The sequence below is a fragment of the Rutilus rutilus genome (genome assembly GCF_951802725.1).
Source record: "Rutilus rutilus genome assembly, chromosome: 3".
Classification (NCBI taxonomy): Eukaryota; Metazoa; Chordata; class Actinopteri; order Cypriniformes; family Leuciscidae; genus Rutilus; species Rutilus rutilus.
Window position 1 is genome coordinate 31,530,437 of NC_140211.1, and position 26,777 is coordinate 31,557,213.

The window sequence follows — 26,777 nt, forward strand, 5'->3', positions numbered from 1 at the left end:
TCACAGATTCATTATAAAGTTCAGGAGCAGTAAACATGAAAGTGGATAGTTGCACTCTCACTTAGTCTTCTTGAATTAGACAGTGGAGCGGGGAGATTTTGACACTGACTTGCTGTACTCTCTCTCTCTCTGTTTACCAAATCCGTCTGACAGCTCCCATGACAGCATAGCCGACTGAGGCAGCTGTCTTTGCCTCATGCACAATGGCTAAGCAAAAAGCACTAAACTGTATTCGTACTGCAGTCCAATAGCTGGGGGAAACTACAGCAATGTATTGTAGATAAAGTGTCTCCTCTTTTTTTTAAATGTTAAAATACTTAATATTTTCTTCAAATACATGTTCATGGTGTTTGAACACTGATGTGTGTCCACAGTGTTTGTAAACAACCAGCCTATAATGGTAAATATCCACCCATTTCTTTTTTTTATAATCCCCATAAATCAGAAGCAGTGTTACATACAGTTGAAATTGAAATTAAAATTGAGATGTATACATAATAAATAAGCTTTCCATTGATGTATGGTTTATTAGGATAGGACAATATTTGGCCGAGATACAGCTATTTGAAAATCTGGAATCTGAGGGTGCAAAAAAAACGAAACATTGAGAAAATCGCCTTTAAAATTGTCCATTTATGTTTGTGATTGTGCTGCATTCACTTACAAAAATAAATGTTTTATATATTTACGGTAGGAAATTTACAAAATATCTTCATGGAACATGATCTTTACTTAACATCCTAATGATTTTTGGCATAAAAGAAAAATCGATAATTTTGACCCATACAATGTATTGTTGGCTACTGCCACAAATATACCCGTGCTACTATCCAGGGTCACATTTATCAAAATCCATTAACACTGCAATTACAATTGCACAAATAATGTTATGAGATGAATGTTCTAAACGTAGCATTTTAAATATAGAAATGTTTGGGGAAAATAAAATGAAACTATAGGCTATATGAAACTAAAACCTTCAGTAGGTGGCGGCAAGTCTTAATAAGTGAATCATAGAATAATTTATTCAACCGATTCGTTCAAACAGGCTGATTCATTTGTGACTTGTTGATATGGGGAAAATAGTATGTGGCTCCGAATTGAGCAACCGTCTTTATAAATGGGTCATTGAATCATTGACTCACCCGATTTGTTTAAAAACGCATAAAAAATCATTCAAGACCGAAACATCACTTTATGCTCCAGGGAGACACAACTGTTCTGCTGTTTGTAACTTTTTTTTTTTTTGGCAAAATAAACCAACAACAGTACAAATTGACAATATTGTGTATAAAAATAATAAATTAATATAATACACTTATTGTTTATTTAACTGTTGTATAATTTGCAATTGTGCTGATATTTAGGAAAATAGCAATAGAAAATAGCTTGTGTAATATTGCTCAACTATGTTATATTACACAAAAAAACAAGAACTCATACAAGGGCAATTCATATCTTGAATTTTGGGGGCATTTTTATTATTTTTAGTGGCATTTTCGACCTTGCACAGTTCTATTTTATGCCAACACCAGACTAGCTTGCTTGTTTGTTAAGCTTAATGGAGAGCTATTGCCTAAGTTAGGCTAATTGTATTGAGATGTTTTAGTGGTTTAATTTCACAGCAATGATAAACATTGTGCGAACGCGATTGTTACCTTGCTGTCATCAATGAAGGCGGATCCAGGAAAAAAAGTTACCGGACAGGATGATGTGGATGTGTGTGGCGTCACCATAAAATCAAAATGGACTATTCTTTTTTCTTGTTTTTTATGGAATATTGCAGTGTTTATTATAAATAATCATTATATATATTTTAATTTATTCGTGTGCCCTTGTAATCTTTAATCAAAATAACTTCCCCTCCCTCTTGCAATGACATCTTTTCTCTTCTCTGATGACGTGTTTCTCTGTGTGAGGGCGGGACGACCTGTAATCGCAGCAATAGAAAACCACAATAATCAATTCCCAATGGACAAAATCAAGTACCACCCTATGTTTTTCTCTTGTTTGAGAAGCCACATCACTCAGATATATGTTAAAATGGGAAAGAAAAGACTAACGCAACTTTTCATGCTGACTTTAAGTCTGATTATGGCAGGACATGGTTCATTTTGCCTTAAAGATTGTTTTGCTGCTGTTGTCACTTCCTTTGTTTTACCCACATTTGAAATACATCTCTCCAGAGGATACATTACAACCTCATTCTGTCCTGCTTATCAGAGTTCCCTGTTAACCAAGGGAACTTTCATACCAACAGTTGCAACAATCTACAGCTTTTCCCCCAATGACTAGGTGTGTTTGGCACAGAAAGGGAGACCTGAGTTGCGGCTGGCACCCACATATTGGTCCAAACCTGTATGAATTTCTTTTTCGTCCATACAATGGAAGTCAATGGTCACCAAAACTGTAATGAACATTCTTCAAAATATTTACTTTCGTGGTCGCAGAAGAAAGAAGATCATACAGGTTTGGAAAACACGATGGTGAGTTAATTATGACAGAATTTTCTTTTATGCAAATCTTCAGCACTCATCCAGCGTCAGATTGGGAGAAAATTAGGGAGTAGCCAGTATATAATAGCTATTCCCTATAATTTACCTCCTCACTGCACATTTGAGCTTTGTTGTCTGGCTAAATAATGAGATTGTGATTTGTGAATATGGAGCGTCACAGGCAGAATTGTAATCTGTGTCTCCCCTATGGGCTTTATTAATAGGTGAGCCAGAATGAGAGAAGGCTTAAGCCTCTGTACGATCCAGTATGACCTAGATATGCGGCATTTCTCTGACCCACATCCAATTCACTACAGGCTCCACCGTGTACTGTACAGCAGGCTCTTTCTCTTCCATTATACCAGAAATTAATGGCTCTGAATCTCCATTAGAAAAACTCACTGTGGCATGTTGCATTCTTTCACCCCCGTTGGACTAGACGTGCAAACCAAAAGCAATGATTTAGTCTTTTGATAGTATGGAGGAATTGCTCGGCATGATTTTGACACGATAATTGACAACTTATTTACTGCCATGCATTTGCTTTTCCATGTCTTGCAAGTTTACCTATTAGGGACTGATATATCAGCTAGGTGTAATGATACTTATTCATGAAAAGTCATGCCATTAGTGTACATATCAACTTAAAAAAATAATAATAATAATTTAGTTAAAAATAATTTTTTTATTGCTGTGTGTTAATTGTAATAAATCTTGCCAAGTATATGTAGCCGGTTTATAAAAACAATAAGCCCAGTGAATCTGTGGTTTACAGTGATTTTAGAATAGCTAATGGTGTTGCTAGGCATGACACAGAACAGTGTTCTTGGGGCTTTGTTAAATTCCGCACAAACACAACCAAAGCTAAAGCTAAGAAGCTAAAGCTAAATGTCGCAGCTATCCCCTCCTGTTGCAGATCTCCTACTACTTATTTTTACCCTAATGTGCGCATGCATTGTGTCAGTGTGATTCATGTTTCGCGGTATCTTATACGTGTGTTCGCTTGCTGCCCCAATGCTTTATAGTTTCTTGCTCTCCGGTCAGCAGCTGTTGTCCAGTCCGAGTCAGATGGCGCTGGGTACAGATTGACCTTGAGCTTCTGAAGCCCACAGTTCTGTTCTGTCGATTTGGGGTGGTTAGAATGAGCCCAGCATGCTGACAGACAGACTGCCCAGTAACAAACCTCATCAAACAAGGCCAGACAGTGACACAGTGTTCCCAGAGACCGCCTTCAGCACAGGCGGCGGACGGGAGCAAACATCATTGCCACAATCAGATCCATTATCCACCATCCGTCACAGAGCAAACAGCCAGCATCCGTTACAGGCCCGCAGGATCACCGCTGACTCTTCTGCTTATCCGCGCACACTCACATTAAAGGCCCTGCAGGGGAAATATTATGAATGCATTACGCCAGCTGTGAACAGCTCATCCAAACTGTTGTGTGGGTGTGTATCGGTGTGTGTGTGTGCGCACACAGTTTAGAGGAAATACACCAGTGATGAACATAGATCAGAAGATTTTAATGTCAGTTATATCCGGGTTTGCCATGTTTTGTTTGGGTGTGAACACACATTTTAAGGTAACAAGGTGCAGTGTACAAACAGTATAAAGGAACCTGCGCCTGGACACGACGACAACGCAGTCCTGAAGTGTCAACTAGTCTCTCCTCTGTGAAGGCCTCCTTCCCTTTACCTCTGTACAGATAAAACGCTGTCAAAATAATTCCAGTTCACATGGCTACGCGGAAGCGATAAATAATTCTGTATTATACATTTTTAAGGCCAGACAAGTAATTTGTTTAGGTCAATTTGTAAAGAAAGACTATAGGCCTGCGCACATATATATTCAAACGTGCATACCTATACACGTAATATGCATGTGCACGAAAAAATGATATCACAATGTGCATTAGATTTATTTGTGTTCAGGTGTTAGTAAACATTTAAGAGATAGTTCACCGAAAAATGAACAGTCTGTCATTTTATCACCCTTGAGCCATTCCAAATATGTATGCTGTTATTTTTATGTATGCAAAAGGAGAATTTGTGAATATTTTTTTATGCAGATTTGTTAATGACCATGTCCGTCAAGCTTAAAGGCACCATTCACCAAAATTGAATATTATGTCATGATTTACTCAACCTTATGTTGTTGCAAACCTGTATGACTTACTTTCTTCTGCTGTGGAACATATGAGATTAAATTGGAAGAACATTGACTTTCATCATAGGCACACACAAAAAAAGACAGGTTTTACAAAAATAATGCAGGTATGGAATGACATGAAGGTGAATAAGTGATGGCGCATCTTTCATTTTTAGATGAACTATCTATTGAGTAAGCACAAAAAAATGTGTAAGTTGGCATGGTCCATATGACTCATGCACTAGGTTTTTACTAAGTCTTCTAAAGACATATGATGGCTTTATGAGAGGAGCATTTCCCTTCACTGAATCGTACACATCAGCCCCACTCTTGGCGCCAGGATTACAATCATTAATGCCATCACTGGTTTATATGTGTCGTTTCTCGGCATATGGTGCCATTTTGAAGAATAGCCTTTGGAAACACCAAGAGAGGGATTTATTTCCCCTTTAATAACGAAAAGCTATCGTATGGCTCCAGAAGACTTACTGTATATAATATGAATCCACTGTGTGGACTACTTTAACAGTTTTCATTTTGTGATGAACTCTTCCTTACTTCGTAAGTCTTTGTTATAGGAAGGTGTGTGCCCAGACTTGCCCTTGGCATGAGGGAACAAGAGGTTTTTTGTGTGTTGATGACTTTGCATGCTTCCCCTCGCTCAGTGGCTCATTTGACATGACTGCCTAATGCTTTCCACAGTGCTGATCTTGGATCAGAGTTGACGTTTGCTCAATACTCGGAAGCTGCACTGCTGCTGCTAAATCAACACACTGATGTCCTGAACTGAACAGTGACAGTTTAGCACTGCTGCTTCTGCAGATGTGTCCCTATAAAGGCCTCTGAACAGTTAGGCTTCTTCTGAGGGAAATAAACTGTTGTTAGTGAGATTTATTCTGATATTTATGAGAGCATGAAAAAGACAATAATATGCACAATTAATGTGCACAAGAGACTATAGCAGTAATAACTCAACCGTTGCAATAATTTGCCTCACTTTATTTGTTTCTAATATTAGCTTCTGTATTTCATTATGATATAATTGGGTACATTTTTGCAGTCTTATTAGTTTTTTATTACTGTTGTTCCTCTGTTGGTTATATAAGCCTTGTGATAATTTTCATTCCAAATATTAATTATAGCAGTATTATCCACAGTTAGAGTAAATAATCTTTATTATTTTAATCCTTCGTTATTTTAAGTCCAAGTGCTTGTCTGATTTTAAATGGGTTGTTGGAAAGAAGATAGCACCGAGGCGTCGAAGCATGAAAATCCTCTCTTGATTTAAAAGGAAACAAAACACCAAAGCCGGGATCAATAGCTGTTCATTGGAGCGGCCCTCTCCAGCTTTATGAGAATGGATTGTGTGTTCTGGACAACACGTCTGTCCATCCTGTGACCTTGTCACTAAGGGCTCTTCCCTCTGTCTTATCTCATCAGTCCTTTGCCTGCTTTGCATCACAGATTTAAAAACACAAGTTTTAAACTCGTGCCATTTATTTCTTTAAAAGCTCATTAATCTAATTATAAACCAATTCTTCTCTGTAACAGAATATGATCAATAAATTATAACAACATGTTTTTTTACATTGCTTTAACTCATAAAAATAAGTTATATCATGACAACTCTCGGAGAGATTGGCATGGTTATGGATATGGCAATGTTAATGTATTTGGTCTTGGTGGAATAGATCTGCTACGCTGCTGCTACTGTAGCACATAACATAGACGATTTAACCCCTGTAGCAGCTCTATACAGGTGGAGCTGGGGAAGGTGGAGGGTTTCTGAAAGTGTGCTGCAGACTGCTAATCCCGGTATTTGTTTGAATGTTGAGCTCTAGCTCATTGGACGCTGATGCAACTGCAACCAATCAGCTGTGCCTTTTTGTAATTGTATACTTGTATCTATAATTGTCACCACCTCTCACCCCACTAGCGACGGCCCTGATAGTGACTAACGAGAACTAATACAGACAACACAAACTGAAGTAAACAGAACATACATGTGACAAGTGTATACTAAAATTTACCTAAATGTGACTAATATGACAATATTAAAGCAGAACTTTTTTAACTTAATAAAACTGTCTAGAAATCATTTGGATGGTTAAACAACCTGTTCTGGTGATATTGGTGACTTTCCCCGCACCCCCCAGTGTTCCCAGGCGGAAAACCAACCTTGCAACTTGGGGACTACCGTCCCGGCAAGATAGAAATTGGAAGTCTCGTGAGAAACGAGAACGAGCGCGAAACACAAATTGCTTTACGGCAATTGGACATAAACACACACGCATGTATGATGTATTACCCACCTCGGTAGACATAGCTCCACACGATACAGTTGGCTTGCTCCGATCATAACAAACGCACATGAGCAGCGGTAGAGAGGAGGAGGAGGCCGCCGCATGTGAGTTTTTTACGACCGTGTTGTGAAATATACGCCCCCCCCACAGCTGTAGGGGGAGCTCGTGGGGAAAAAATGCGACAACAAAAGGGAAAATCAGCGAAGAAGTGACTAGAGTTCGCTAGAGTTGCCGAGTTAAAATAGGCTTTTTTGACAATTTTAGAAGCCTGGTAGACTTTTTCAGTCATGGTCTGTGTTATCTGGGTCAGCTGGAGAGATTGAAGGATGTGTCAAGGCTTGCACTATCTGTCACGCCCTTCTTAGCTGGATCTCTTAGGACCCAGAAGTGGAAATGAGTAAAAGGTTATGTCAACTTTTAACGACTCTGGCAGATGGCATTTCTCATGAGGTTCAGGAGAAGCAGTTTGTCTTGTACTGTAGGTGTGAAGCACATTTACAAGTTTACTTATGTGGTACTTGTCCATATATATAACATTTCATGGGGTTAGCTTCCTCCGAATTGGCATGCCGTAAGAGTAAAAGCTTTATTTAATCAGTAACTTATTTCTCAACAGTTTAAAAAAATTGAAATAAAAAAAGTATACATACACCTCCTTTTAAAAGTTTGGGGTTGGTAAGATTTTTTAAAAAGTCCTGAAAGAAGTTAAAGTGCTCACCAAGGCTGCATAACATTAATATTTTAGAAATATTATTACAATATAAATCTTACTGACCCCAAACATTTGAATGTATTTCAGTTGTTTCAGTTACACATGTATTATCACCCTGCTCTGTTTTAGATGGGTCATACTCAAACACCCAGCCACCCCATAATATGATAAGATTCTATATTTCCTTCTTACAATTTTCCCCTCAGGTCACTTACTTCACATTTTTCTCTCTTGTTATTTTTAGCCTCTAAAACCCCTGCCACTTCACATCATTGCAGAGTGTGGCAACCCAACAAGCCATAATATGACAGTTACATGTACTCTTAGAGGGCCAAATGATCACGACAATGATATTTACGGATTTGTTGACCAAGACATCTTGACAGTTTCTCCTGCTGTGTTTACATGCTGCCTGTGTGTCTCTTTACACACCAGAACAATGGTTTCACATACAGGACTGCAGCGCCTTCTAAACTTTGTTTTGCACTCAATTTTGTGACGTAGTGAGCCACATTAGTATTCTTCCTGTGAGAATGTATGCTTTATTTAGGTGTGTATGTTATAGGTTACAGAATATCATGTATGAATATTTGCATTAGTTGTACAAACAGTGGGAAATGCAACATTTTAATTACAAAGTATATTACCAGAATTACAAGTTGAATAGAAAAATAAATTACATGAATTTCAGAATGTCTTATTTGGTTTGTCTTCCTTTAATTAGAGAGAGAGAGAAAAAAACTAGATCAGACTTTTGGACCCCCACTGTACTGCATTTTTTCTTACTCTTAATATTGAGCTATGATTGGACTTATCATTTGTTTAGATTCATCACATTTGATTTGTAGTACTGTTTGTGCTCTCCTTGTTATTAATATAATATTCAGTGAGACAAACCAGGGCTTGTGTTTATTAGAATCAGCTTTCTAGAGGCTTGTGTGTATTTGTTCCTGTGTGTGTTGTTGTGTGTGCTGCTGGATGTGTGGGTAGGAGTGACCTTCTCTTCACACACTTTTCATCCTGGTTGGTGAGAGATCTAAATGAAGTCCTTATGTTTCTGTAAATGCTGCTGCAAGTATTTATTTATGTGGACAGTAATCACACTGAGAAGTGCTCAGATAAAATCTACCTCAATGGTTTTACTCTCCCTAATATAAAGGGCCTTACAAAACTTGGACATTGTTTGCTGCTGACCATCTTGAAATGAGACCTGAACCTATTGTCATGGTCTTTCCGTTCTTGAACTAATTTTAATTAATCAAGCAAGATTTTGTGAATCCAGTGCAAATCAAAATGGCACAAAATGGTAAATAAAGGCGCTAATACCAGCAATGTGACTAGCGCAAACCAAAATTGAAATACTCTCCTCCCAAACATTTTACATCTAAAAAGGAAAATCCTACAAATGCATATGCAATAAGGTCAGCGGCAAAAATAATTGTCCAAGCCTTTTCAGTGCTAATTTTTCACTGCAGCGTGTCTTTAGTAAATCCTGGCAGTAGTTTTTTAACACCAAAATAGGGTTTGCGCTGGAGCAAAAATCTGACCCTACTGTAATATCCGCTATAGAGAAATCTTCTAGCCATGAAATGATAATTTCCTGAATCGTGTTTAGCTTGTTCACATAGAGAGGTGGTAAAGTGTTGGAATTTTGTCTTATGATCTGAAATATGTGTTTGGTTGGTTTCTTGGTGTCAGCTTGAGATGATATAATGAGTCTAAATGACAGGAAAAATCTTGACTAAGTCTATGTGAAGAACATACACGTATACTTACTGTACTTACATCATAATGCGGTTTTATATAAACTTTTTCCACCCTCTCTCTGACCCTTCAACATTTTTCACACTGCACCGCAAAGCAGCACATAAGCAGTCCAAATGAACAGGTTATTCACACTGCCCACGTGAGCAGAGCGGTGACGTGTAGCAGGAGCGTAGGTCCAAGTTGAGTTTTCGGCACTGAGTCTATTGTTGCCTTGCATAGCATGCTGAACACTTCAGCAACATGGAAAAGCCTTTTTGTCTTTTGCAATGTACCCTTTTTTGAAGAATCATGCATAATACTGGATTATTTAAACAGTTTATAACTACAGTTTGGGTTTGAGTGGGTCAGAAATCGAATCATTTTAGAGCAAGCCGTTTTTAACACTTAGTTTCAGTAGACTTTTCAGTAGAGAGTTTTGAAAAGTTTCGGTATTTTTACAGGGAACAAAAAGAAGGAAAATTGTATTACCCTTGTAAGACTTGTTTTACAGTTTTTCTGAATTGCTAAAACACTAAGTGCCAGATGTACTAACGCTTTTGCACCCACTTCAGGCGTATTTGTTTCGCAAAGTGCGCATAAAACCATGGCGAGGTATGTGCACCGACTGCCGGTCGCGGGAACTGAAAATGGCAAAATGCGCTTTTTGTGTCATGCATATGCATTCATGGGATGGTCAAGGGGAAAGTGGGAGTGTCACATAAAGAGATGGGAGGGGAAGCATAAACTGCGCCTAATTATGTATTCCGCATTATGTACAGAAAAAGCCGGTGAAAGCGCGCCTCTATTTTGCGCTGAAAATTCTCCGCCTCTTAAAAGCAGGTGTAACTTAGGAAGCGGGTTTCCTGGCCTGTGCCCTGTTAAATGCAACTTCTTCTTTGGTACAGCGTTTGAGGTCCTGCCACCTCTTTTTTACCTCTTCCACCTGTCTGCGGGTCGAGGATATTGCATTGATTTTTTTTTGGTGTGATTTCGGTCCAGATGGCATTCTTTTTGTGTGGGTGTGGAATTCCGGCCTTGTATGATGTTTAAATTTGCTGTTACCTCATGAACAAGCAGATCAACCTATCGCAAAATTTCTGTTTTCGCTGTTTTGCTTGACTTGGTGGCTGATCCATGGTGGAAAGAGAGGAGGAGGACCATTCAAATGCGCGTTTAAATACGCGCAGTTTACGGTATAGTGGGTGGGGACAGGCGCTGATTACCTGATGAACTGCAGGTTTGGTACATAACACGCACACTGCGGTTTCACATCAAGCGCTTTCAGCGTCTTGGCCATGGCGCTATTAACGCTGCGTTCGCAAATGTACGTACATCTGGCCCTCAACCTCTTTCTCTGAACCAAATTCTCAATAGCCTAAAACAATTTCTCAAATAAATCTCTCTTTCTGTAAAACATTAAACAAGTTCAGGTAGCTAAAACACTGTTTGCAAATCTCATGCACTCTTTTTCAAAACTCTTAACACATTGGCCCTCATTTATCATTCTTGCGTAGAAACGGGCGTATATGTTGGCGTAAGATTATGCTTACACTCCTCTCACCGCCTGATTTATGAAGCTGTGCGTACCTTTGAAATCCAGGTGTACGCAATACCTGCGCTTGATAAATGCCGCGGCTGAAAACGAGCGTCATTAGAATAACACGCCCCTATGTATTCAAGTCTCCGCTCCCCCCACGCCCTCATTTTACGCCATGGACACACGGAAGACGGCAAAGAAGAGAAACTTCTTTTGAGAAAGAGAAAGAGAAACCAGGGAAGTGGAAAGAAACAAAATTGATTTCTAGATTTTTATTATTAATGACGCTTATTGTTATTTAGAAGAAGAATGTCGTTATTATTTGTATTATTATTATTATTATTATTTAAAAGAAGAAGAATGTCATTTTTATTATTTTGTCAGTCTGAATTATTTTTTGGTCATTGAAAGCCTTTCATTATTAAACCCAGTCCGTGCACACCTGCCGGGCCTAACCCTGGCCTAACCATCGTTTTAAAGAATAGTACAACGGCGAGCGCGTCGAGTATAAACGCGCAGTCTGCGGAGACTCGCGCTGCGGAGCCAGGCGAAAGTATTTAACAAGGCTTGAAACGTCAGGTAAAGCGCACAGGCTCGCAACTGAAGGAATACATAATGCATCAAATGCTTTGGTAAAGTCACACAAAATTAAACATTGAAGTCCATGTTGCACAAAAATAAACACTGAAGTTTATAATTACTATGTTGTTGTTTTTTTTACAGTGGGTAATAATATAGGCTATCATATAAAAGGAATCGCCGGTGCAGCACAGATGTCTACTAATTAAAAATATTTATTTAAGGTGCATAACAATAAATGACTAACGTTTCGATGTAATGTTACATCTTCATCAGAGTCCTTGGAGAGAATGAGCAATGAAGCCATTAATAAAGATCATCAACAGGTGTGATTAAGGGGGCGTTGGCCACCCAAAAATACACCCCTCTAAACCAAGGTGTCACACTCACACATCAATCATTAAAGGGCAAGTACCCACATACAGATCAAAAAAAAAAAAAAAAAAAAACAACAGTTCACAATACAATGGGAATAAAAGTATATTCATCTTAGGTACTGTATTTTAATATGCTTAAATGTTTAGAGAAAGCATGTTAAACTCAATTCTTCATTTAGACCAAAAGGTTCTCGAGTGTTAAGTGTATGTATCCAGAACGCTTCCCTGCATAGAAGTTTATTGATAATATCACCACCTCTGGGTGGGGGTGTGATTTTCTCAATTCCCCAAAACTTCAATGATGCAGGGGAACCATGATTAGCCTGCTTATAGTGCCTCGCCATGGCATATGTTAAGTTCTGGGTACGAATTGCTGTTTTGTGTTCAGCTATCCTTAATTTAAGTTGACGTTTTGTTTGACCTATGTACACCAGTCCACAGGGACACTTTAGAAGGTATACTACGTGAGTACTGTTACAGTTAATGAATGAAGAAATAGAATATTTCTTACCAGTGCGGGGATGTGAAAAGTCTTTCGCATTGGTCGAATTAGAGTCATATCTATATAATAATCATATCTGAGTGAGTGCGCTGAGCCGCCCAGGTTTATTTTCAGACGCGCCCGCAATATTCGCGACCAATTGGTCCACTCAGATATGATTATTTCACCCTCTACTACTTGGCTTCCCAGCCCACCTCTGGGTTTCTATAAATGTGGCAATTGTGCGCAATGCTCTAATTCGACCAATGCGAAAGACTTTTCACATCCCCGCACTGGTAAGAAATATTCTATTTCTTCATTCATTAACTGTAACAGTACTCACGTAGTATACCTTCTAAAGTGTCCCTGTGGACTGGTGTACATAGGTCAAACAAAACGTCAACTTAAATTAAGGATAGCTGAACACAAAACAGCAATTCGTACCCAGAACTTAACATATGCCATGGCGAGGCACTATAAGCAGGCTAATCATGGTTCCCCTGCATCATTGAAGTTTTGGGGAATTGAGAAAATCACACCCCCACCCAGAGGTGGTGATATTATCAATAAACTTCTATGCAGGGAAGCGTTCTGGATACATACACTTAACACTCGAGAACCTTTTGGTCTAAATGAAGAATTGAGTTTAACATGCTTTCTCTAAACATTTAAGCATATTAAAATACAGTACCTAAGATGAATATACTTTTATTCCCATTGTATTGTGAACTGTTGTTTTTTTTTTTTTTTTTTTTTTTTTTTTTTTGATCTGTATGTGGGTACTTGCCCTTTAATGATTGATGTGTGAGTGTGACACCTTGGTTTAGAGGGGTGTATTTTTGGGTGGCCAAAAATACACCCCTACTTAATCACACCTGTTGATGATCTTTATTAATGGCTTCATTGCTCATTCTCTCCAAGGACTCTGATGAAGATGTAACATTACATCGAAACGTTAGTCATTTATTGTTATGCACCTTAAATAAATATTTTTAATTAGTAGACATCTGTGCTGCACCGGCGATTCCTTTTGTCTGGTTGTATTGTCCTGCCCTGGTTGCACCGGATTGTTTGTGGATTACAGAAGCGCAGAGAACCTTCTCTTTGATAGGCTATCATATCTTTTAGTTTGTCAGTGCGTTTTGTGGTATTAGGAATTGTTTTTCTTCGCATTCCCGCACTCAAAACGTGCGTACACCACCTCCTGAGCTGGCGTAGGATTTGAGCGTGCCGTACGCCAACGTCCATATTGATAAATCTCAAAGTCACCGTGGTTTTGGGTGTACGCCAGGTGTACGCTGGAAATTTGGTGTACGCACTTTTGATAAATGAGGGCCATTCTCACTCACTAAAACACATTTCGCACTGCATGTGATGCACTTATGTTTCAAAACGCTAAACACAGGTATTCGAAAGCTAAACACAACTGCAACACAGTTGTCATCGTTTACACACAACGACTTAAAATTGTTCACACTTTTTTTCTAATGGTGTGACCAAACCAACTGTACATAACACAAGTCAGTTCAGAGTCCCAAAATTTACTCAAAATGTTGGAACAATGGAAACAATATAAGAGGTAGAGGAGGAAGAGTATGTGTATAAGAGGTGGTGAACAAGGAGGAAGAGGATGAGGATGAGAAAGAGCAAAGGTGTGGAGAATGTTGTCAAGGCTGGATCTGCTTTAGGGTTTTTACCTTTGCCTGAGATGACATTGTCTGTGATGTGGACAAAGTCCTCCGGCCAGACCAACATGAAGACATGATGCTGAAGCAGAATCAATCTCTCTCACTGACCTTGATTTTGTTACAGTGACTGTAACATGCTTTTCATTTAGAGTTTTTTTACTATAGCCTTTTTGGCTTTTGCAGTTGGGTCACTGTATTTTCACAGTATGCAAGAGCTGAATATACAGACGTTCAATACTACAATATTCAGTATAATACCATTTGCAGTCCACAGTATACAACTTATTCACCTTACTACTGTAAGTTGTGATTACTATACATTTTTATGTAATTGCGAAATTTGTTTACTTTGTTACAATATACTTTTTTTTTCTGTAGTGTCTAACGAATGATCTGTAGTGTTTATAATATTGACTCATGTGTGTATGATCTGAAAGCATTGTTTGATTTTGAGCACAGATAAAATGGTTTTGAGGCAATAGTTTGATCTTGCCAGAAGAGTCAGAGGTTCTTTGGTTTTGTGTTTAAGGTTTTGAGAAAGGGAGTGATGGTTTCAAGAAATGTGTTTTAGCAATTCAGAAAAACTTTAAGAATTTACCTTAAATATTATAGTATATTTTATCTGTTTTCTCTAAAATATATATATCTTGTTTTAAGAATGCTTAGATTTATTTTATTTTTATTTTTTACTGCAAAAAGACAATAAAGAAGACAGTTTTAGAGTAGTATTTTCTTAGTGTAGAACTGAAAATAGGAGTGTGAGAAAGTACCTAATTTTGAACACAAAATGTGGGCTGTAGTTTTGGAAATATGTGGCACAAAATTGGATTGTTCCCAGTGGGAACCATGACAAGAGCAGGAAGAGAAGAAGTGTGTGTGTGTGTGTGTGTGTGTGTGTGTGTGTGTGTGTGTGTGTGTGTGTGTGTGTGTGTGTGTGTGTGTGTGTGTGTGTGTGTGTGTGTGTGTGTGTGTGTGTGTGTGTGTGTGTGTGTGTGTGTACTTGTACAACTATCTTTGTGAGGACCAGTTTGAGTTTCAGACCATTGGAGTGAGGACAAAGAGAGTAAAGTGAGGACATTTTGGCTTGTCCTCATTTTCTGAGACCCCTTTAAAGGCCTGTTTGAGGGTCAAGACTTGGTTTTAGGGATAAGGTTATAATTAGGTTAAGGGTAGGTTTAGGGTAAGGGTTTGGGTTAGGCACTTAGTTGTGATGGGTAAGGTCAGGGTAAGCGGCTAGAGATTGCACTGTCAATGAATGTCCTCATAAAGATAGATGTACAAGAATGTGTGTGTGTGTGTGTGTGTGTGTGTGTGTGTGTGTGTGTGTGTGTGTGTGTGTGTGTGTGTGTGTGTGTGTGTGTGTAAAAGTGTGTAAAAGAGGCTAAAGAAGAGCAGAAAAAGCATAAGTTGTTGTTATTATGCAATAGAGTTGCATGTTAGTCTGCTGCAACCTTCTGCATAAAGCCATGAGTTTGTATCTTAGACAAGGATGCAAGGGCTAGAGGGAAGGACAGCAGAAGGACATGACTACTTACATAAGCCACACGCTTTGACTGAATCCAGTCTGACCGGAGTGAACTGATCTCCCAAATGCAATCTCAGTCAGATTCAGCACATAATAGCACACATCTTGAGGAAGAGGACACAGCAGACATGTTAGCATACACCAGCTGGATGCCTGGAGGTTTCCATGCTGCTGTAGCCCTGGAGACACAACCATGTGGTCTTTAGAGACCTCACTGTCAACCAGCACTGACCACCCACAGAATAGTACACAGTAATGCTAATAAATCAGATCTGAACACATAGATGAATGAGTTGAATTCAAAGTTGTGACGTTTAACCACTGCTAATTACCCAGGAGAAAAGAAAACTGAATTCACACACTAAATTAGTTACATATTCACTTCTACAAAAAAATAGTTTTAGGGTTAGAATTAGTCTGTAGCTGTAATGCAATGATCCAAGGAAGATGAAGAAGATCAGGTATTAGCACAGGGTTTATTTAAGCAACACAGAACAAGATACTTAACGTGCGAGACAGTGTGCTGTGCACAAACATTACCGGACAACTAAACAGAACACAGACAGGAACTTAAATACACACTAGGCGCGTTTCCATTACAGATTTGCGCAAACCGTTTTTTTAGTTTTTTCTAAATGTCGACAAAAAAACTATTGCGAAATGACGGCGTTAACATTAACTGATGTTATGCGGCTAAAACTTCATTTTTTCCTCTCGCGATAAGTTAAATCGTTCCAAAAACCATGGCAACGGACGTTGGTAGGTTTATGTACTAATCCCAGCCACTGCACTAGCCATTATTATTAATTGAAGGAGATGTATGTGTGTTTCCAAGCATTAATGGTAAGGAACGACCCTTATTATACTTGAGCGGCACATATGAGATGTTTCTGGGTGTTTCTCCCTCATATCTGCTTCGAGGTCGTGATTGTGGCATTTATTTGAGGTTTAGAATCCAGTATTCCTGTAATTTTTTTGTCTTATATGAATTTAATAAAGAACTCTGTCTCGTATTCTGTCCAAACACACCGCGTCTTCTACGTCAGGTGACCTGTAAATGCGCAAAAAACGTTTCCATTGGAGTTTTGCGAAATATTTATTTTTCAAATTGCCTGAAAAACCACCTCATGCAAGCATAAAAACTTTTTTGCGATAAATGCGAGTTTTTGCGAAATTGACGTGTTTTGACATGGCATGGTTTTATTTCAGTTAGCCTAATAGCTAGTTTGATTTGCATTGAGAGATGATCTTATGGAAAGTACCCCATGCCAATCTCTAGGTATGGTGAAGGCTATGTGATGATGTGGGGCTATTTTAATTCCAAAGGCCAAGGGAACTTTATCAGGATGCATAGTATTAGTATCCTAAAAAAAAAAAAAAAAAAAAAAAATCTGCCTGCCTCTATGGGAATTTAACATAGGGGTGTACTCACTTATGCACCATGTATTTTAAGGAAGAACATTTATTTATTTACGATACATTATTCATTCACAAAGAAAATTGGTGTCCTTAAAGGTTGGATTTTTCCTAATTTTTTAAATTAAGGCATTAAGTTCAATTTCCAAAATATGATTTTTATTCCTCTTTTTAGTCAACTTTAGCATGGGTGTATTCACTTATGCATTGCACTGTATATATATATATGTTTTTATTATGCTCTCCATTCACCAACGCTGCATTTATTTGATGAAAAATACAATAATATTGTAATATATATTTACGATTTAAAATAACTGTGTTATAATAACTGAATTTTCAGCATCATTACTCCAGTCTTCAGTGTCACATGATCCTCAGAAATCATTCTAATATGATGAGTTGGTGCTCAAGAAACATTTCTTATTGTTATAAGTGTTTAAAACAGTGCTGCAGATACATTCTTTCAGGATTCTTTTATGAATAGAATGTTCAAAAGATAGATAAATGTATTGACTGTTTTTAAAAGAAATTAATGACCCCAAACTTTTTAACAGTAGTGTCTTTGAAAGTACATTTTAATGACTATTTGACTGATACCACTGCTTAATTGATTTATTCTGTAGTTTAAATAATTGTGAAGGTTTGTGAACTAATAATAATGAACCAAGTCTGATACACAACCGTGTTTTTCACAGCATGTTTCTAATGACTCTCATGAGCATTGAGGTGTTTTAACAACACTGCTGTATTCCACCTTCACAAAGTTTAACAGACCAACATTTAGCACCTCAGTTTCTTTTCCAAATGTTTGCAACGCAGCACAGGTGATATTCACTCATTCTCTGAGTGCAATATATCTATAAAAATATAAAAATATACTTTTTTTTGATGAATTTATATTTTAAACCCATATTACACACTGGTAACTCTTTCTGTTGCTCCTTGTGTGAGAAAGCACATGTGATGGTAAAAGTGTTAAATTATTGATGTCGAGGTCTTTTGATTGACTGAGATTATTTTGTGTCGGGTCTTTCTAGTATTCTGAACTACCTGTGGCTTTGTTTGGTATCAGTGAGGTGTGATATTTTGCTCAATCATTCCAGGCAGAAAATGTGATCAATTAAATCAAGATATAGCTCGACCAATAAAGTTGCCCCTTTTATGCTTTTTTGAACATTACATTTCTTTAGCTGTTTATTAAAGTAAAAGGTCTTCAAAGTTTTAAAGATCAAAGTGCACGACAAATAAAGTTGTTGTCTCCTAAACGAAAGAATCAATTCTAAACTGCCGAAACGAGTCATCAGCAAATTCTGTCTCACTTCCTGTTACATACTCACGTAACAGTGTGATATTTGCATAATTCCAGCCTGTGGGCTTTATTGGCTTATCTCTAACAGTGTCTACTTTGAACCACCCTCAAACACTGTAGTTGTAGCTGAGGCCTGGAAGAGTTTGGTTCGTGTTGCTGCAGATTCACTTTGCATGCTCTTCAAAAGGATGAGGACTTGCGCAGGAATTGATACGGAAAATCGACGTCATCATTGTGTGTATACAAGTGCTGATGAAGCCTCTGGAGCTGAAATTCAGATATGGTAATGGCCGTTTCATTTCCGACGCGCTGTAAGCTAGCAGTAGACCAATCGCAACAGCCTGGGCCATTTGACCAATAGAGTAGCTCTGGGAAAGGAGGGGCTTAGAGAGACTAAATCTTCGAACAAACTGTTTTCAGATTCTTTGAGATATGAGGTGATGTGCAATGTATTGAGAAAGTTGAAGTGTTTTGTTTACCTTGGGCGACCTTTTGATCACGCTAGACACTTCCAAATGTTTCCTTTGTCCTTAGAATAAATATGGTTACCATTCAAGCACTGCTGGCCCCACAGATTCACTGATTTGATTTCAGTCTTGTTTATCTCCGGGAAGGGCTGGAGGCCTCAAGCCCACAGAGTGTTAATATCATCATCTTTCCCAATAGGCTTTATTGAATCTGACTGTATCTCTGGTGTGTGTGTGTGTGTGTGTGTGTGTGTGTGTGTGTGTGTGTGTATCTTGTTTTGGTTTCTCTCTGGTCTGAATGGAAAGGGTGAAGGAAGTCAGAGGGGAGCTAATGGCTGGAGTTAGGCTTCATGTGAGTTGAAATGAAAGTCTTCCACCCGCATATTTAAAAATTAAAACGGGTCAGGATTAAAAATTTAACGCTGCAGACTTGAGAATCTAATCCACTGAGGGATGAAAGTCTGGGGAGCGTTCCTGATCTGCGGTACACAGAGAGGTAGGTGTGTGAGTGTGTTTGTGTGTCTCAAAGAAGGGTTATTATATGGAAACTGACATAATCCCACACCATTATGATCTGTGTGGGAAAGAAGAAAATGTCTCTTTTGTGTTTTATGTAACAGTTGCTACTGTAAATTATTGAAACTGCTTTAAAAACTGACCATCCGTCTCATCTTTCTCTCCTGTTTCCCTTCTTTCTTTCTTTCTTTTTCTCATGTCATCTTCCCATTTCCCTCATTCTCTCGAACCCCCACACAATCCCATCTCTGGTTCTACCATGTCCTCCATTCAGCGAGCTCAAACCAGAGCAGTCATGCTCATGAGTACCCAGACTGCCAAGAAGGGGGTAATGAAGCCAGCCTGCTGGTGTCCCCTCTGGTGGTGGCTGGCATCGTCATCGGGCTGGTGCTCTTCCTCTCCTGCGTCACCATCATTGTGGGCAGTCTGCGCAAAGACAGCCGACTGCGCAACCCCCACCTGCGTGCCAGCTACGGTCAGTGACCTAACTTCATGGGCTCCATAACATATCAAAAACACATAGGCCTGGTTTCACAGACTTAAGCCTTGTCAGTGAAACTACTGTGTGCAGTTTTTGTCTACTACTGTGTTGTGGCATAGGTATTTGTGTGACATGCATGACAAGTTGGTTTGTCATACTTTTTTGTTATTGTTATTTTGAAAATTTGAAACTTAAAGGAGCCGTATGTGGATGCCGAAACACTACTGACACTACTGACTTCGTGATTGGTAGATAGGTGGAGGATGGAGCTTCAGGCCAAAACACAACATGACAACATCAACATCAGTTGAGGGCTGCAACTTCACTTTTTAAATGACAATATCCTGGCCGGACTACTGTTGTCAGTGATATAAGTATTTGAAATGAACATGATTTCTTAATGTCTAGTGACATATCAGGGCCATTTTATGATTAATTGAAATACATTTCTTACATTTCTTATTTGTGTGACATGCATGACAAGTTGGTTTGTCATACTTTTTTGTAAATGTTATTTTGAAAATTTGAAACTTAAGCATCCCTTCAATGCATATTTTTATTTTTTTTGGAATGATGATTCAGGGAATGATGCAAGCCGAAAGCCTGTCCTTGTATAGCTTTACTGAGTCTATTGGTTAGCCTTACCCAGTAGTTAGTAATATGGCCAGCAATACCTTTCTATATTATTTGGCATTGACTGTATTATAAACTGCAGCATTTTGAAGGTTTAGGTATACAGTACTTTGGATTTTACTGTCCTAGCAGAGAAATCACTGGTGTATTTTATCATGTTCCATGGTCATATTCTGTGTTATATATATTTTTTTTTACTGAAATCTAACATACTTACTGTATGTTGTTGTGTTTCTGTGCTATCTTTCTTTTTTTATTTTTTTTATCTTATGCAGTGACATTTTCACTATTATGTTCAGTTATATCATGAAAATTATTGATTTTTTATTTTATTTATTCTTGATTGAGTTAAATGTTCTATGAAAATCTTTAACTGTTGTTTTATGTATGATCATTTTAGTCTAATTTTTACAATTTATGTGGCACATTACTGCAGTTTGTTTTGTGATTGTGTCACAATGTAATGCATACTTTGTTAATCCATGTGATTATTGATAGATAAGGCACCTAAAATGAATTGGACACATAAAATAAAATCATTCACATTCTCATTTGCTGTTCAACGATTACAAATACTGGCAGTGTCTGTACCTATAATGCTATTATGTAGCAGTATGTTTTATGCAGAGGTATACCTTTTTTGGACAAAATCTTTTAGATTGGACATCTGCATGTTCCTTTACCTTGATGTCTTTATGTGTGGCAGACCTTTAAGGGTTAATTCACCCAAAAATGAAAAAAAAAGAAAAGAATCATGTCGTTTCAAACCCGTAAGACCTTCATTCATCTTCGGAGCGCAAATGAAGATCTTTTTGATGAAATCTGAGAGCTTTCGACTTTATTCAACAATTTTTCTCTTCCTTGTCAGTCTCTGATGCTATTCACGTTGTAAACACAGTGCAGCACTTCCGGGTTCTACGTCAGAACACCGGCTCAGTATTGGCCGGCTCTTATGTCAGCACCACACGCATGCATCATTGTGCTCACGTGAACACGTAAGATACTGCCATGGACGACAGGAGGATGAGTAATTATGACAGAATTTTCATTTTTGGGTGAACTAACACTTTACAGAAAATGGTTTTATGTCATAACCATATTTTCATGCACATTACATTGTCACTGCTAGTGCAATGCTTTAAAGGGGTAGTTCACCCAAAAATGAAAGTTCTGTCATCATTTACTCGCCTTTATGCCGTTCCAAACCCATAACCCATGTTCGAAACACAAATGAAGATGTTATTAATTAAATCTGAGAGATTTCTGTCCCTCCATTAAAAGTCTACACAACCAAGACGTTGATTGCTCAAAAAGTGCATAAAGAGATAGCGGTTTAATCCCAGTATTCTGAAGAGACAAGATCCCTTTATATGATAAACGGATTTAATTTAGGAATTAAAAATGGAAGCTTGAATGTGCTTGTGTGATGTGAGAACATATCTTGTTCTTAAGCAATCAATCAACTATGTTTGAGCTTCCACTATGTGTTGAATGTATGTGTGTTGAATGTTGATCAATATATATGTGAATAAAAGCTAAAAATGTAATCTGTTTATCACATAAAGTGATAATTTCTTTTTAGAAGTCTTGGGTTAAACCACAAAGCAGCAAAGTTTTGGTGGAATAGATTTCCAATGAAGTACCAAAATATCTCAGGTTTCATTAAAAATATATTTATATATATTTTATATCATTTGTGTTATAAAGATGAACAGTAGTGTTTTGGGTTTGGAACGACTAATGGTGGAGAGGTGAGACAATGATTAAAATGTTTGGGTGAACTATCCCTTTAAGAGCATGACAATATTGGTTTTGGCAATAAATAACGTACAAAACAATTTGCAATGTATGAAAGACTCACTAAAATTCTCAAACTTATAAGAGACAGAAATTCACCTGTTTTGTTGTTGTTGTTGTTGTTGTTTCTACAGCTCCAGATGGCCTCTCATATGGTGGCTCCATTGGAGAGCTGAGGTCCACTTGTGTTGAGGACTTTCCCCCTGCTTTTGACTTTGACTCCTATGTGGAGACACTGTCTCAAGTCAACGTCATGTACCCAGATTCCCCACCTCAGTGAGTAACATTTTACCTCTGGATTGATAGGGTACAACATAAAGGCTCCTTTGATTTTATTTTCCTCTACAAAAACTTGCTTCATGCAGCACTTTCCAAAACATCCGCTTTTCAAGATGAACGTGGGTTCTGGACTACTTTGATCTAATATTTTATGTTTTTTAATATAATTACTAAAATTATTGAATACATTTTAAGACAAAGGTCTTATTAATGAATTTCTTTTTTGTTCAAGCTAATTAGAGCAACAGTTTTTCATTATTGGAAGAATATGTAAAAGTATGGTTTTTGGGGCTAAACGCACAATAATTAACATGATGATAAACAGCTGACTGACTTTTCCATTTGTTGACATGACATTAGATTCAGATGGTAAATATCATATATTAAGCTGGGTGAGATAATCACCATATTTATAATGAAACCATCATATTTAAAAATATGATATTAATCATTATCATATAATAAAACATTATTTGTTACTACTGTAAATCTAAATTAAATTATTGTGGGATCTCTTTCAATGCTTTCAGAATATTTACATTTTAAAATAATTGTATGTATTTTCTAAATATATTTTTATATTAACATTTTAATGACAGTATATTTATATCAGAAGAAACAGAAAATAGAGCAAACTTTTCTAAAGTGATTGTTTTGAACAAGTATCAACTTAGACATTATTAAAAACAAATTATTTAGCCAAAGTATTGTATAAATAATGTGTGCCTATTGCCCCATGCTGGTGAGCCTTTTACCTCGTGTGTGTGGTAAAAGGCCCACCTTGCCACTTCATACCACTTTTATGATTTATTTACACACAAAATCTGTTGCATTTTTACATTTTACATTTTTCTTAAGGTGTGCCTTTAGCCCCATTGTATCCTATATATATTGTATATACAGTGGAAGGAAGATGAGTTCGTGTGCGTGTGTAATCAGTAATGAGATCACTTTTATCGGCTGTGACAGAGAAGGCACACTGCCTCTTTAATGGATTCCATTCTGCCGTCCTTTCCACCATCTTTAAAGGCTTTAGCATAGCATGGGCTGATAACTAAGCTAAAAGCCAGTTTGAGAAGATGAAGATAGAAACAGTCCACCATAATTTTCCATATTTCATTTCACTTGAAGTGTAAAGCCTGGGACACACCAAACCGACTTCAAAGAACTAGCGGCGATGAAAACCGACTGTGTTGTCGCCTCTCGTCGGCTGCGTCTGGACCAACTGAACACACAGCACAGACTACAGCCAACTGCAAACTAGCACGTGCGTTCTGCGCCAGCGTGTAAGGAATGAACTGACTGTAATATCAGCAGCTATCAATAGTCTATATTCGTCATTCAAAAGGAGAAACCGAAACAAGGATATACAAGATATCTGAAACGTAAACAAAGCCGCATTACCATTTTGCTTACCATTTTGAATATCAGTTATGTTGATAACTTTCTTCATTTTAAGCGACTCATGTTATTATGAAAATATTCACATTTTGAAATGCTCGGCGAGGATAACATAACATTAGATCAGCTTTCTGTCTGTCGTCTTGACTTACTTGCTCTCTTTCATCACTTTCGCTTTAATTCTCATCCACTGACTCATTCGCTAAACTGAACACCCAATCAGAGTTCCCCTCTCACCGACGGTCCTCCTGACGGCGATTCAACATGCTGAATTGGGCAAACTGCCACGACTTGAGCCCAACGAGAGCCGACGTGCGGAGCACACCACAAAAACTATAGCCCGACAGACACTCGCCGAGCTTTAAATTTCACCCACCTTACCGAATGCAGACATTCAGTCTTAAATTGTCTGTTTGAAAAAATAAATAAACCTGTTCTAGTTAAATGAGTTGTGAAGTCTGAAAAAAAAAAAAAAACAGAATTGCTCTGTGTTGACACAAATCCTCCTCTTTAGGGACATGTGTTGGCTAAAACTAGAGTCTGTGTTATTTATTATTTTTTTGTATTGCTTGAAAGTTTAGGGATTAAAGAGAAATGGTCAAAAAAAGAAAAAGAGTCTGCAATAACCAGATGGGTAGTTGTATTCACTCTTCTCAGCTCTCAGTCCTTTTCCTTTCTCTGTTCAGAAGGTTCTCTCATCCTGTTAGGAAGGTTGGACACCTTCAACTTTTAGCCTTCAGCCTGTTCTCCTAACAAGCAGGGATTGCTGATAAATGCCATGGCTTTGCACTGAAAAAGGCTTGGTGTGTTTGATCTAAATGGCAGCTTGTCTAATTGGCATCTTCAAAGAATTTGTCAGTTCCCTTCCTTGCCATTTAGCATGCCTGCCTTCACACAGCGACCCATAGAATACTCTTCTCAGGTAGGGGAGCCCATCACAGAGGGATGTTTCAGAGTGAGAAAGGTTTTATTGTTTATCAGATCATTTCTATACAGTGACTTTAGGTTGGATGCGAAAACCAGATAAAAAGAAAAAAGTAGCTCCAATGAGTAGTGGCCTTTGCTGTTTTTAGCATTTGTTTCTCAGAGCTCCACGAAAGCAATTTGATTATGTAAAGGAACCTCACTAATACACTACAAAAATCAATGCAAAAACATTATCTGAGGCGATACGTTTCAAAATGATTATGACCTCAGTGGAATCTATACATCCTGAAATCATTATACTATACTCTGTATCATGTAACTATAATCTATGAGTCTATAAATTCTAATATTTTATTTTAAGAAACTATGAACTCCAAAATAATTATAACTGTTTGGGGGATTGGATATACAGTGTACATTCAGGTGTCTTTGTGATATCATAACAGTAAATCATTCTAAAATTGTCAAAATCGTTTTGAAGTGTATAGCTTCTGATTATTCAGTAATGTATTCCTTAATGAAGTCAGTGATGTTAGAACTCAAATACCACTTTTAAGGTCATTGTGATTGTGGAATGTATTGCACAAACTGTCACCTTTAGCCTACTCAACCAAATAGACTTGTATTAAAATATTCTGTTCGCTTGCATTAAAATTGCATTTCTAGTATAGTGTTACTGATGATGATCGACCAATGAAAAATCCTGAGAGTTATGATAGTGGAGAGTAAAAGTAAGAGAAAAATTAAGCAACCAAAACATGGCACTCAGAACAGAACAGAACAATAGACTATAATAGACTACACTATCATTGTGATGGACTATACTATCATTGCTGTAGTTTTAGTACCTGGTGTTTGTTTTTGTTCTTTTTTATATATTTGGGTGCAAAAGACACCTTTATCTTTGCCACATTAGGAAAGAAAAAAAAATACAGGTGTCTGACCCATGCGTATATCCACTGACCTACAAAATGATTGGACAGAGAGTCTCCCAGATATAAAATGAATGAGAGTGTGCGCTCTTGACAGCACACACTGCACACTGGCAGTTTTTAATAGATGGGAAATCAAGGAATGTGCATTGCTACACCCACATGCATCTAGCATGCCAAAACAAACCTTTTTTTTTTTTTTTTGGAAAGTGCGATATGTTTGTCGTTCATTTATGCATTTGACTTGAGAAAAAAGAATAATTGCTTTCAGATGTCAGGAGAATGGACTTCAAGTCTACTTTTCCGTTTAAATGAGCTACTGTATAGACCCAATTTACAGATTAACATGACTTAGACACTTCATCAAAAACAGTTAAGTTTGTGTGAAAAACATAAAGGTGATATTTGAACTGGATATTTATGAAGTGAACCAAGGTGAAGACTTAGCTCATGAATATTAAGTTACATGGCTGGACAGTCTAGGAAAATTACCTGGCAATGTCAGCATGAGCCAATTATAATTCATGAACTTGATGATGTCATAACCAGCCCATCTTTCCCTTTAATCCCCATTTAAATTCATTCCAGCGCCACTGCCTGAATATATTGAACCGTATCGAATGGATTGCGTGTAAATGTTTCCCTGCTCTTAAATATAACCCGTGGTGTGCTGCTGTCAAAGATGTTGACTCAACCTGACTGAAGTGAAGGTTGACTTGTGACTTCATGCGATTGACCTGACTGTTGAGTCAGTTAATCTACTTTCAAAGTGACTTTGTCTAGTTAGGTTATTTATCACTCCTGTAGTTGTTCTTTCTCTGTGCTGAAGTGCTTCCTCAGTTGCATCAGATGCCTAAATTGTTAAGCATCTTTTTGTTTGTGCTTGTGTGTGCGTATCAGAGAGGCAATGTTTAGTTAGGGTCATGCTTGTGCTCAACTTGCCTGCCCTTCATGGCTTGTTTCACAAAGTGCCAATGGTATTTACATCTCTATGACAGTTCCATTAGGCTGGCAGAGCCCTCTGG

The 26,777-nt window shown here is 37.8% G+C and overlaps 1 protein-coding gene across 1 annotated transcript in view; it reads left to right on the top strand.

Moving 5' to 3' along the window:
- bean1 (brain expressed, associated with NEDD4, 1) overlaps nucleotides 1-26,777 on the top strand; it is a 56,921-nt gene that overhangs the window by 15,353 nt on the left and 14,791 nt on the right. Inside the window, exons 4-5 of the mRNA XM_084404294.1 lie at nucleotides 19,577-19,777; nucleotides 22,348-22,489. Coding sequence (XP_084260420.1) covers nucleotides 19,577-19,777; nucleotides 22,348-22,489 — 343 coding nt within the window. The remainder of the gene's footprint in view (nucleotides 1-19,576; nucleotides 19,778-22,347; nucleotides 22,490-26,777) is intronic.